Source organism: Macaca mulatta, chromosome 10 (genome assembly GCF_049350105.2).
Source record: "Macaca mulatta isolate MMU2019108-1 chromosome 10, T2T-MMU8v2.0, whole genome shotgun sequence".
NCBI lineage: Eukaryota > Metazoa > Chordata > Mammalia > Primates > Cercopithecidae > Macaca > Macaca mulatta.
Genome location: NC_133415.1, coordinates 8,447,864 through 8,461,331, shown reverse-complemented (window position 1 = coordinate 8,461,331; position 13,468 = coordinate 8,447,864). Strand labels below are relative to the sequence as shown.

At 51.6% G+C, this 13,468-nt stretch overlaps 1 protein-coding gene across 4 annotated transcripts in view; it reads right to left on the bottom strand.

Annotated features, from left to right (window-relative positions):
* Nucleotides 1–945: 945 nt before the first annotated feature.
* Nucleotides 946–13,468, bottom strand: part of TTLL1 (TTL family tubulin polyglutamylase complex subunit L1) — a 66,158-nt gene continuing 53,635 nt past the window's right edge. The window contains exons 11-12 of one of the 4 annotated variants that reach the window (XR_013398913.1): nt 4,500–5,500; nt 946–1,563 (exon numbers count right to left, since the gene is read on the bottom strand). Coding sequence is in view for 1 of the 4 variants with exons in the window: in XM_077949437.1 (XP_077805563.1) it covers nt 5,470–5,500 (31 nt within the window). In the remaining 3 variants the exon portion in view is untranslated. Of the gene's footprint in view, nt 1,564–3,443; nt 5,501–6,377; nt 6,453–13,468 lie in introns of those variants that run through there. The other 3 variants (XR_013398912.1, XM_077949437.1, XR_013398915.1) reach the window with 3 other exon arrangements.

Genomic DNA, 13,468 nt, shown 5'->3' with positions numbered 1-13,468 from the left:
TCACGTGAGCCATGCCACACTATGGCCACTTCACACGCCTTTGGTTTTCTTCATTCTCCCCCTCTTCTTTTCTCTCCTCCTCCTTCTCAAGACAAACACAACATTCCTTTCCTTGTCTTGCACCCAGCAGCTTGACATCATTACCTGAACTCTTTGGGCCTTATACCTTCTGTCCTGGCAGCTTATCAGGGTATTTTTCCAAAGATAGCTCCCCGTTGCCAGATGTGAGCACCCCAACTTTGTTCCCCACAAACATTTCACAACATTCCATCCAGCCTCCTCCTTCAGTCATACTCGAACAGGCCTGGAGCCCAATCCTGGCTCCACCCCTTTTTAGCCAAGGGGCCTTGGGCCAGTCACTGCAGCTCTCTGCACCTCTGCATCCCCTCTGTGACGTGGGGATTAGGAAGAGTGACAGGGTTGTGGTAAAGAGTCAAAGCATGGAGAGCTGTTCCGGGCACACGACTGTGAATGCTGTGTCTGAACGGTGGACTTGTGGCCATGCCTTGTCAGCTGCTCCTTCCTTCCCTCAGAATGTGACCATTGCCACCAAGTGCCTGGGACTGAGACTGACCGGCTTTAGTTTAGTCCTTTATTAACCATTTCCCACTAAGCAGCCTGGATAAACAGTCTGGGCTAAAACATACTTGCACAGAGAATATAATAGTCTCAAAAAAGTTAAAACACCAGATATAGTTGTACTGCTGAAAATACAGAGATATGTGTATTTCAGTGTGATAAGTACAGTGATTTATGGATTGTACAGTGATATATGAGTTTTAAGAAAAAAAATCAAAATCTGTTACAGACATTCACTCACTCAATAATTCCAATATTTAGAACGTGCCAGGCAGGGAAGGTGGCTTGGGGTGGACCTGGGTCCTGCTGATGTTCCCGGAAAGATTCGGCAAGGACATAGAGTTTAGAACAGAAGAGGGTGCAGTAGTATTGAAGACAGTACTGTTTACCTGAGCCAAGATGAGTGGAAGATTACAGAGAGCAAAGATCAGGAGGCAATAAATCCTCCTGTCCAGGAAGAGAGGAGGGTTCCACTTGGCTGGAGCATTGCAAGCACAAGGAGAAGCCAGGAAAACAAGGCAGTAAGACAGTCGAGCGGCAAGGAGGTCTGCGGCCCTGGCAAGTGACTTCACTACTCCAGCCCTCGGTTTTCCCTACTGTAAAATGGGGATAATCACAAAACCTAGTGATTGTTAGCTTAGGGAATCTGCAAGGATTTGTGAGTTCACTCTGCAATATTCAGGATGGGGCCTGGCACAGATCATTGTTCAGCATGTTCAAGGGCCCCTAATTTTGTGAAAGTGTTTCAGGGTATATTCATTCTTTTTTTTTTTAACTGTGTCTGAAAGAAAAGCCTGGGCATGGTGGCTCACGCCTGAAATTCCAGTACTTTGGGAGGCCAACGCAGGAGTATCACTTGAGTTCAAGAGTTGGAGACCAGCCCGGGCAACATCATGAGACCTCTGGTCTCAAAAAAAAAATTAGACAGACGGGTGGTGCACACCTGTAGTCCCAGGTACTCGGGAGGCTGAGGTAGGAGGATCACTTGAGCCCAGGAGGTGGAGGCTGCAGTGAGCCAAGATCGCACCACTACACTCCAGCCTGGGCGACAGAGCAAGACCCGGTCTCAATAAATAAATAAATAAATAAATAAACGGAAAACAAACCTAAGAACACATGCTGTGCACCAATTGTTAATATTTTGGCCATATCAGAGCGTTAACTATAGCGGCTGGAGGAACACGTTTCTGGAAATACCTCCGAATGACTTGCTCCCCTGCCCAGTATGTGTAAAGATCTGAATTCCTTGTAAATGTGTCATTGATTAGGAGGCAATTACCCCAATCTTCCTGGCTTTGTTGTGTTTTGTTCCATTCTGGCCTGCACATGTCTGCTCACGTAAAATTGTACCAGCAAGTACAATGTTCCACTCCCGTCATGCCCGGCTGAAGCCTGCTCCCAGACAAAGGTAGGTATGGAACAGCATATGAACAGGGCTTCCCAAGTGGGCACTGCCCAGGTGCCCTGAATTGGGATCACTCCATGCATTTTTTTTTTTTGAGACGGAGTCTCACTCGGTCACCCAGGCTAGAGTGCAGTGGTGCGATCTCGGCTCACTGAAAGCTCCGCCTCCCGGGTTCACGCCATTCTCCTTCCTCAGTCTCCCAAGTAGCTGGGACTACAGGCCCGTACCACTATGCCTGGCTCATTTTTTGTATTTTTTTAGTAGAGACAGGGTTTCACTGTGTTAGCCAGGATGGTCTCTATCTCCTAACCTCGTGATCCGCCCACCTTGGCCTCCCAAAGTGCTGGGATTACAGGCGTGAGCCACCGCGCCTGGCCATGGGATCACTCAACTTTTTACAAGTTCTTTAATTGGTGCTACTACTATCTTATTTTACTAAGCGTAAAAGCTCATTTGGAGGGTTTGGGTTTACACTGTTACCATTTGTACCAAAGTGGGCCAGTGTCAACAATTTCAAAGTAACTGTTTTAAAATTTGGAATGAAAACCTAACAATGTCCAGACTTTCTGTGATAAATTTTAAAGTATTTTCTACTCTGGGATGAAGACAGAAACTCTGGCAATAGTCCCTCCTTGAGTCCTTGCTATGCAGGAGGATGAGGAGGTCCCAGAAGCCAACAGATTCCATTCTGAATCCAGCCAATCATCTTACCCTTTGCCAGCTCCTAATTAGATAAATTAAAAGGCATCCTGCAGTTGTAAAACTAAATTTTTTAAAAGTTATTGGGTGCAATTGCTGTGAATCCAGATTGCCTTAGTATAAAGTAAAATGAGGGCCGGGTGCGGTGGCTCAAGCCTGTAATCCCAGCACTTTGGGAGGCCGAGACGGGCAGATCACGAGGTCAGGAGATCAAGACCATCCTGGCTAACACGTTGAAACCCCATCTCTACTAAAAAATACAAAAAACTAGCCGGGCGAGGTGGCTGAGGCAGGAGAATGGCATAAACCTGGGAGGCGGAGCTTGCAGTGAGCTGAGGTCCGGCCACTGCACTCCAGCCTGGGCGACAGAGTGAGACTTTGTCTCAAAAAAAAAAAGTAAAATGAGATACTGAGGCTACTTTTTAAAATACTGCAGCCTTCTCAAAATGTGAATGCATCAAAAAAGTAACATAGCCCTTGCTGGTTAACTTTATAGCAAATATTTTCTCTTTTTAAATTTTTTTTTATAAACCTTTTGCATTCCTAATTTTTAAAGTAATTTTACCATTTCTTTATACTTTTTTTTTTGGAGAGAGACAAGGTCTTGCTATGTTGCCCAGGCTGGATTCAAACTCCTAGGCTCAAGTGATCCTCCCACCTCAGCCCTCCTGAGTAGCTAGTGCCGCGGACAGGCACTACCGTGCTGAGAATTTTTATACTTTTTAAATGTGGGTACAAGATTACATATGGGCCTTGCATGCTATTTCTTTTTTTTTTTTTTTTTCCTTTTTCTTTTGAGACAGGATCTTGCTTTGTCACGCAGACTGCAGTGCAGTGGTGTGATCATACTTGACTGCAGCCTCAGCCTCCCAAATAGCTAGGACTACAGGCATGTCCCACCACACCTGGCTAATGGTTTAAATATTTTTTGCAGAGATTGGGTCTCACTATGTTGCCCAGACTAATCTTGAACTCCTGGTCTTAAGCGATCCTCCCACATCAGCTTTTTTTTTTTTTTTTTTTTTGAGACGGAGTCTTGCTCTGTCGCCCAGGCTGGAGTGCAGTGGCGCAATCTCTGGTCACTGCAAGCTCCGCCTCCCAGGTTCACACCATTCTCCTGCCTCAGCCTCCCAAGTAGCTGGGACTATAGGCGCCCACCAGCACGCCTGGCTAATTTTTTGTATTCTTTTTCTTTTTTTTTTTTTTTTTAGTAGAGACGGGGTTTCACCATGTTAGCCAGGATGGTCTCGATCTCCTGACCTTGTGATCCACCCGCCTTGGCCTCCCAAAGTGCTGGGATTACAGGCGTGAGCCACTGTGCCCAGCCCCACATCAGCTTTTGAAAGTGCTAAGATTGGCCAAACGCAGTGGCTCATGCCTGTAACCTCAGCACTCTGGGAGGTCAAGGCAGGCAGATCACTTGAGGTCAGGAGTTCGAGACAAGCCTGGACAATATGGCAAAACTGCATCTGTACTAAAAATACAAAAATTAGCTGGGTGTGGTGGTGGGTGCCTATAGTCCCAGCCACTTGGAAGGCTGAGGAATGAGAATCACTTAAACCCAGGAGGTGGAGGCTGCAGTGAGCTGAGATCATGCCACTGCACTCTAGCCTGGGTGACAGAGTAAGACTCTGCCTGAAAAAAAAAAATTGCTGGATGCTGGGATTACAGGCATAAGCCATAACGCTCAGCCCTATAACAAATATTAACTTGAAATTGTAAAATAACCTGTACATCAATACATACATTATACGATGTATACCGGCCAAGTGTGGTGGCTCACAAGCACTTTAGGAGGCCAAGGCAAGTGGATCACCTGATGTCAGGAGTTCAAGATTAGCCTCACCGACATGGTGAAACCCCATCTTTACTAAAAATACAAAAATTAGCCAAGCATGGTGGTGGGTGCCTGTAATCCCAGCTACTCAGGAGTCTGTAGCAGGAGAATCACTTGAATTCGGGAGATGGAGGTTGCAATGAGCTGAGCTCTTGCCACTGCACTCCAGCCTGGGCAACAGAATGAGACTCTGTCTTAAAAAACAAACAAACAAAAAAAAGTGCTGGGTGCTGAGATTACAAGCATGAGCCATGGCGCCCAGCCCTATAACAAATAAATGTTATTAACTTGAACTTGTAAAATAACCTGTACACCAATACATACATTGTAAATTGTGTACCAATAAAAATAAAATGCCTGCCAGGCACAGTGGCTCATGCCTGTAATCCCAGCACTTTGGGAGGTTGAGGTGGGTAGATCACAAGGTCAGGAGTTCAAGACCAGCCTTGCCAACATGGTGAAACCCCACCTGTACTAAAAATACAAGAAATTATCTGGGCATGATGGTGCATGCCTATAATCCCAGCTACTCGGGAGGCAGAGTTTGCAGTGAGCCGAGATCGCACCACTGCACTCCAGCCTGGGCGACAAGAGTGAAACTCCATCTCAAAAAAAAATACACAAACAGCAAGTTGTTCCATAAACCTGTGCCCAAGAGCTTAAAGGACATCCCCTCCCATCATCCTGGGACAAAGAGATGAATTGGAATCCCACCGCCCCCACGCCCCTGCCACACACACACATCCTTTATAAGCCACATGGCTATGGGCAAGCCACTCACTTCTCAGCTTCAATGTCCTCATCTGGACAGGGAGTGATAGCTCACCCCTGCTTCATGGGATGCTGCTGGAACTCAGTGCAGTCACATGGAGGAAGCGCTCAGTGTGCATGCCCGTCACGGCACACAGTAAGTACTGGCTCCACCAATGCTGGTTCCTGGCCTGGGCTGTCATGGCCCTAACCCAGAGCCGCCTCCTGGTCTGTGAAAGAGGAGAGCAAGCCACTGAGGTGCGTGGCAGCTCCCTCTCACCCACACTCCCTGCCCCGACGGGGGTGGAGCCAAGGGGTTCTGCCTCCCAGGAACGGACGTGTCTCTGGGGAGCTGACTTTCGGCTCCAGCTAGCACCCAGCCCACCGGCATTATCACCCACAGAAGAATGAGGCCCCATCTCCCCATCCTGCAGGGCGGCACCTGCTGCCTGCATTCCACTCCCACAGCGCTCTGCACCTCCCAGCCTCCATTCCCACCCCCACCTGTCTCCCTGTCCCCCATTCTTCTGATGAGCCTCCAACAGGGTCTGAGACCCATGGGAACCCATACTCCAATCCAGGCAGCCCCGCTGGAGGCAGGGGGTGGGTGAGGCCAACTCTGCCTCAAGTTCTCTTCTCTCTGGGTCTGGGCCACAGATGGCGGGTCCAAGCTGGCATGGGTGACTGATGGTTGTAAGTTGTTGTAAGTCGTCTGTCTGGCCCAGAACTGTGCACAGCGCGAGGCAGATGCTGGAAGCGTGCGAGGAAGGAACCTTCCCTTTCCCCCGGAGGTGCATGAAGAAAGGAGAGCCCACCACATGGGCAGTCAGAAGGTGGACAGGCCTGGAGGGTGGTTTCACCTCACAGCTCAGTATGGGGCAGGGAGTGGGTGGGTGGGAGACAGGGCAGGGGGCAGCCGTGTGGAGCATTTGGGACCACAGAACATCTAAGCCAGAGGACCCCCAAAGGTGAGTCCTAGCCTCTTCTAAGGTAAGGAAGCTGAGGCCCAGGGAAGTCAGGCGAGTGGCCCAAAGTCTGCCAGTCATTAGGAGTCAGAGACCCCCCCTCAAATCAAACTCAGGCCTTCTGGCTCCTGCTCCAGTATTCTTTTTTTTTTTTTTTTTTGAGACAGAGTCTCTCCCTGTCACCCAGGCTGGAGTGCAGTGGCGCAATCTCAGCTCACTGCAACCTCTACCTCCTGGATTCAAGCGATTCTCCTGCTTCAGCCTCCTGGGTAGCTGGGATTACAGGTGCCTGCCACCACGCCTGGCTCATTTTTTACATTTTTGGTAGAGACGGGGTTTCACCATGTTGGCCAGGCTGGTCTCGAACTCCTGACCTCAAGTGATCTGCCCACTTCAACCTCCCAAAGTGCTGGAATTACAGACTGAGCCACCACGCCGGGTTCTGCTCCAGTATTCTTTACCAACCCCATCTCTCCCTCTATTTAATTCAGTGGGTACATGATGTGAGCTACCATGCTGGGCATGAAGGAAAACTACTCCCCACCTTCAAGCAACTCGTGCTAGATAGGGGGCCAGAGGAGAGGTCATGAGCAGTGTTCTAGAGGGACTGGAGCAGCGCAGAGCGGGCCCTGGGAGGTTTCTGGGAGGAAACCTGGGAGGAGGAGTTTGAGCAGGTCCTGAATATAGGCAGGGCACAGTGGAAGGAAAGGTGCTGTGGACACTGGAAGCGAAGGACTGGAGCATAGGCATATTCCTGAAGACCGTGGGAAAACAATCTTTTTTTTTTTTTTTTTTTTTTTTGAGACTGACCTTGGTCTTAAACCTTTTCAAGAGATTGTTTTCAGGCCAGGCGCAGTGGCTTGCACCTGTAATCCCAGCACTTTGGGAGGCCGAGGCAGGCAGATCATGAGGTCAGGAGGGGAAGACCATCCTGGCTAACATAGTGAAACCCCGTCTCTACTAAAAATACAAAAAAAAATTAGTCAGGAGGGGCGGTGGCCACCTGTAGTCCCAGCTACTCAGGAAGCTGAGGCAGGAGAATGGCGTGAACCTGGGAGGCGGAGGTTGCAGTGAGCCGAGATCGCGCTACTGCACTCCAGCCTGGGCAACAGAGCAGGACTCTGTCCCAAAAGAAAAAAAAAAGACTAAGGTCAGGAGGCCGAAAGGGCCTGAATCAAGTACCCAGGCCTGGGCACTCTCCCAGCAGCCATTCTCTAGGCTTTGGGGTCCTGGCAGCCTCTGGGTGGCATTAGGTGTGGGACAGCAGGCCCAGGTCCCCTCCTGCCGCTCCTCCAGCAGGCTCTGAACACACCCTTCCTGTTGTGACAATTCTATTATCTGTGCAACTGGTTCCAGCCCCTGGCTCAGGTTTCAGATTGCAGCACGTGCACTCATTAAGGCTGATGGCAGTATCATGTGGGCACCGGGGAGAGCCTGCCTGCCTGCCAAGCCTGGCCTGGGTTAATTACAGGTCACAGCATTCCTGCTGTGTGCCCAGACAGTGGGCAGCCAGGCTAGGACCAGGCCTGTGACACAGCCACCCACCACTCATTTGCACAGCTGGTGGGTTAGTCAATTGCCCATGGGGGCAGACCCTGTACTGGGCACGCAGGGAGGGTCCCAGTGACTGCCACCCAACTAATTCCCTCCACAGTGGCCGGCCGCATGCTCAGTGTTTTATACACGGCACCTCAGGTTTCCTCACAATCTCCCCACTTTGCAGTTAGGGAAACTGAGACTCAGAGGTAAAGGTCATGTAGCTCATGTGTGGCTTCAAAGCCACGCCCTTCTCACACCCATGAGCACTGGCCTTGGAGCCAGGCTGGATGTCTGCAGCATGTTTCCAGAGCTTGCTCTGTGATGCCCTTGCCCACTGAGCCCCCATGCCCTCTCCGTCTCTGTTCTTCGGTTCCTGCAGCTCCCACCACCTGCCAGCATGCCCATCTGGCAGATGGTGCTCCTTCCTGGAGATCCCTAAATGCAGCACCCCTTTCTGAGGAGCAAAGGCACCTCCATGACCTGCTGTCTTTGTCAAACTGCAGTTAGGTAGCTTTGTTTTTTTTTTTTTTTTGAGACAGAGTCTCGCTCTGTCGCCCAGGCTGGAGTGCAGTGGCCGGATCTCAGCTCACTGTAAGCCACCTTTCAGGTTCACGCCATTCTCCTGCCTCAGCCTCCTGAGTAGCTGGGACTACAGGCGCCCACCACCTCGCCCGGCTAGTTTGTTTTTGTTTTTGTTTTTGTTTTTTTCAGTAGAGACGAGGTTTCACCGGGTTAGCCAGGATGGTCTCGATCTCCTGACCTTGTGATCCGCCCGTCTCGGCCTCCCAAAGTGCTGGGATTACAGGCTTGAGCCACCGCGCCCGGCCTTTTTTTGAGATGGAGTCTCACTCTGTCACCCAGGCTGGAGTACAGTGGCGCAATCTCGGTTCACTGCAACCTCCACCTTCCAAGTTCAAGTGATTCTCCTGCCTCAGCCTCCCGAGTAGCTGTGATTACAGGCATGCACCATGGCACCCGGCTACTTTTTGTATTTTTAGTGGAGAGGGGATGTTTCACCACATTGGTCAGGCTGGTCTCGAACTCCTGACCTCAAATGATCCACCCACCTCGGCCTCCCGAAGTGCTGGGATTACAGGTGTGAGGGACCACACCCGGCCACCCCTTATTCTTTTTTTTTTTTTTTTTTTTTGAGACGGAGTCTCGCTCTGTTGCCCAGGCTGGAGTGCAGTGGCGCGATCTCGGCTCACTGCAAGCTCCGCCTCCCGGGTTCACGCCATTCTCCTGCCTCAGCCTCCTGAGTAGCTGGGACTACAGGCGCCCACAACCGCGCCCGGCTAATTTTTTGTATTTTTAGTAGAGACGGGGTTTCACCGTGGTCTCGATCTCCTGACCTTGTGATCCGCCCGCCTCGGCCTCCCAAAGTGCTGGGATTACAGGCGTGAGCCACCGCGCCCGGCCCCTTATTCTTTATATGCTGTATTAGGGTGGTACCTTTACAATTGATGAGTCAATATTGACACATTATTATGAATTCAAGTCCACAGTTTACATTAGGGTTCATTGTTTGTGTTGTAGTTTGTGAGTTTTGACCCATGCGTAACTACATCATACATAGTAGTTTAACTACCCTAAAAGTCCCCTGTGCCTCATGTTTTCATCTCTCCCTCTTCACTCCCAAGCCCCTGGCAACCACCAATCTTTTTACCATCTCCATAGTTTTGTCTTTTCCAAAGCGTCCCAGAGTTGGAATCATAATATTCGTAGCTTTTCAACTTGCTTCTTTCATTGGGTGATATGCATTTAAGTTTCCTCCATGTCTGTTCCTTTCTTTTTGAGACTGAGTCTCTCTCTATCGCCCAGGCTGGAGTGCAGTGACACCATCTCAGCTCACTGCAACCTCCGCCTCCTGGGTTCAAGCGATTCTCCTGCCTCCGCCTCCTGAGTAGCTGTTATTACAGGCGCCCACCACCACGCCTGGCTCATTTTTATACTTTTAGTAGAGATGGGTTTTTGCCATGTTGGCCAGGCTGGTCTCAAACTCCTGACCTCAGGTGATTTGCCCACCTGGGCCTTCCAAAGTGCTGGGATTACAGGCGTGGACCACCGTGCCTGGCCTAATTTTTGTATTTTTAGTAGAGATGGGGTTTTACCGTGTTGGCCAGGCTGGTCTCGAACCCCTGACCTCAAATGCTTGGCCTGCCTCAGCCTTCCAAAGTGCTGGAATTACAGGCGTGAGCCACCACACCCAGCCTAAGTTTTTTATTTTTAGTAGAGACGGTGTTTTACCATGTTGACCAGGCTGGTCTCGAACCCCTGACCTCAAATGATCGGCTTGCCTTGCCCTCCCAAAGTGCCCGGATTACGGGCATGAGCCACAGCGCCCAGCCTCCTCCATGTCTTTTCAAAGCTTAATAGTTCTTGTCTTTTTTTGAGCCAGAGTCTTGCTCTGTCACCCAGGCTGGAGTGCAGGGGTGAGATCTTGGCTCACTGCAGCCTGGAACCCCTGGACTAAAGCAATCCTCCCTCCCCAGCCCCTCAAGTAGCTGGGACTACAGGCACACACCGCCACATCGCGCTAATTTTTCTATTTTTTTGTAGAGACAAGAGTTTCACCATGTTGGCCAGGCTGGCCTATCCAGCCTGGGTGCTATTCAAAGCCTGAAATGTCAAGGGCAGGCAGAGGACAGTGGCAGGGGCTACGTCAGAAGATGGCTGAAAGCCTCAGGGAAATGTTTTGTTTTGTTTTTGTTTTTGAGACGGAGTCTCGCTCTGTCACCCAGGCTGGAGTGCAGTGGCACGATCTCGGCTCACTGCAGGCTCCGCCTCCCGGGTTCATGCTATTCTCCTACCTCAGCCTCCCAAGTAGCTGGGACCACAGGCGCCTGCCACCACACCCAGCTAATTTTTTTGCATTTTTAGTAGAGACGGGGGTTTCACCACGTTAGCCAGGATGGTCTTGATCTCCTGACCTCGTGATCCACCCACCTCAGCTTCCCAAAGTGCTGGGATTACAGGCGTGAACCACCACGCCTGGCCGGAAATGTGTTTTAATTGGGTGGATCGAGCAGGAGTTCAGCAGGTGAGGGAAAGGGGAGGGGACACACATACCGGACACAGGTATGGCATGAGCTGTGGCTCTGGGGCAAGATGGTGAGGAGCACAGGGGTGCCCGAAGGTTCAGTGCCTGTAGTTGAGAAGGCCACTCCAGGCTGAGTGATGGGGCCAAGCCAGGGGGCTGATACCCCAAGGACTCTCCCATGATGAAGGGATTCCTGGACAGCTGTTAGTCAAAAATTTCCAGCTACCCTCCTGTCTCCTTTCTTTCCCAAAGCCCTTCTGCTTAGGCTCACTTGCCCAAATGTGCCAAATATGAGACACGGCACCCTCCAGGCTGGAAGTGGATGTCCTGTCCTGTCACCACAACACACCCCTGACCTTATGGCTGTGACTCAGCCTTCTTCCAGCCCAGGGTTCTGCCAGCCCCAAGCTCACCCGCCTTTGGCACTGGCCCATGTTCCAGCTCCACCAGCTGGGCTGTTCTTCCCCACAAGCCAACAGGTGGTGGGCAGGGTCTGAAAACTGCCTGCCCGGGAAACCATGGGAGGGGAGGGGCAGCACCCAATGGCAGGTATGCCTTCATGGCGGCTAACAATAGCCGGAAAGCAACCAGACCCAGGCACAGGTGTGCAAACTTGGTCACCTGGGGGTAGGAATAGCCATTACCCTCATGTCACCATCTGCAAGGAAATATACTCAGAGAGGTGACGGAGCCAACCTGAGCTCACACAGCCAGTTAGGTGGGCAGGGAGTGCCTCCACGGCCTCCTAATTCCAGAGCTCAGGTTTTTTCTCTGGAGGTGTCTGGCACCGTTCTGCACACTGGGGCTACTGAGGGGACTGTGATGACGAGCTCCTGCCCTCATGGGGCAGCCCTGCTCAGTGGGGAGAAACATTCAACAAAACAAGCAGCGAGCAGAAATTCCTTCTCAGGGCCACGGAGCTCGGCCTGTCCTCGGCCTGGCTTCTCTGTGTCACTCAGTTCCCAGGCTGGTGCTGTCCTTCCCTGTCCCAGAAGTCCCAGGGCAAAATCTGGGTCTCCCCTGAAAGCTGGGTCAGTGCAACACATGGCCTTCAGCTGAGGGCACTCAGAGGCAGAAAGGCCATCTTTTCCATGTGTCCCTTCTACGCACCCCTGGGGGGAATCCGGCCTCTGCTTGAACTTGCCCTTGATGGGAGACTCATTACCTCACAAAATGAACCATGCCATACCCAGGCAATGTTAATGGAGACATCCCCTGGCCCCTAACATTCGGCTAAGCATGGTAGCTCATGCCTGTAATCTCGGTACGTTGGGAGGCTGAGGTGGCCGAGGATTCGCTTGAGTCCAGGAATTCGAGATTAGCAGGTTTTTTTTGTTTTTGTTTTTTGTTTTTTTTAAGACGGCGTTTCGCTCTTGTTGCCCAGGCTGGAGTGCAATGGTGTGATCCCGGTTCACCACAACCTCTGCCTTCCAGGTTCAAGTGATTCTCCTGCCTCAGCCTCCCAAGTAGCTGGGATTACAGGCATGCGCCACCACGTCTGACTAATTTTGTATTTTTAGTAGAGACGGGGTTTCTCCATCTTGGTCAGGCTCTTCTTGAACTCCTAACCTCAAGTGATCCACCTGCCTCGGCCTCCCAAAGTGTTGGGATTATAGGCATGAACTATCACACGTGGCCGAGACTAGCCCTTTTTTTTTTTTTAAGATGGAGTCTTGCTCTGTCACCCAGGCTGGAGTGCAGTGGCGCGATCTCGGCTCACTGCAAGCTCTGCCTTCCGGGTTCACACCATTCTCCTGCCTCAGCCCCTGCCCAGCAGCTGGGACTACAGGCGCAAGCCCCCATGCCTAGCTAATTTTTTTGTATTTTTAGTAGAGACAGGGTTTCACCGTGTTAGCTAGGATGGTTTCAATCTCTGGACCTCGTGATCCGCCCGCCTTGGCCTCCCAAAGTGCTGGGATTACAGGCGTCAGCCACCGTGCCTGGCAAGAGATTAGCCCATTTTTAACCCTTCCTATTGCCCTGACACCTCAACATCCCCACACACAGGCTGAGAGCACCCCACCCTGGCAGCCAGGCAGCCCCGTGGAATAAGCCTGGTCCCTGCCCCAGGTTCCCTTCCAGCCTTCCCCTGAGGGTCACCCAGTCACTTTGAAACACACCGGCGAGATCTGCTCACGTCTCTGGCTAGTGCCTTCCGCCCTGACCCCCAGGAAAGGCACTTGCCTGCGGGACCTCAGGCCCTCACGCTCTCTTGGCCCTGCACCTGCTAGGTGGGCCCGCTCCCTGTGGGCTCCTCCCATCCAGCCCCCTACATGGGGGCCAGCCTTCCTCTCTGGGGCCCGTGAGTGTAATTGAGCCCTCACCTACACCTCTCTGAGTGTGATTTCTGCGGCTGTGCTGGAACGACCCCAAAAGGCCAAAGGGGCTTCCCTGTCTCCAGCACTCCCTCCCTCCGTGGAGCCAGCGCCCCTCGCCCATTCCTTCTGTGCCCTGCTCCTCACTCGGCCCCCAGAAACACACACATGTCATGAATTGCCCCTCATCACCTAACAGCCTCTGAAATCCTTTGTGTTATACCTAACTCATCCCTTCTTTTTTTTTTTTGAGACGGAGTCTCGCTCTGTCGCCCAGGCTGGAGTGCAGTGGCCGGATCTCAGCTCACTGCAAGCTCCGCCTCCCGGGTTCACGCCATT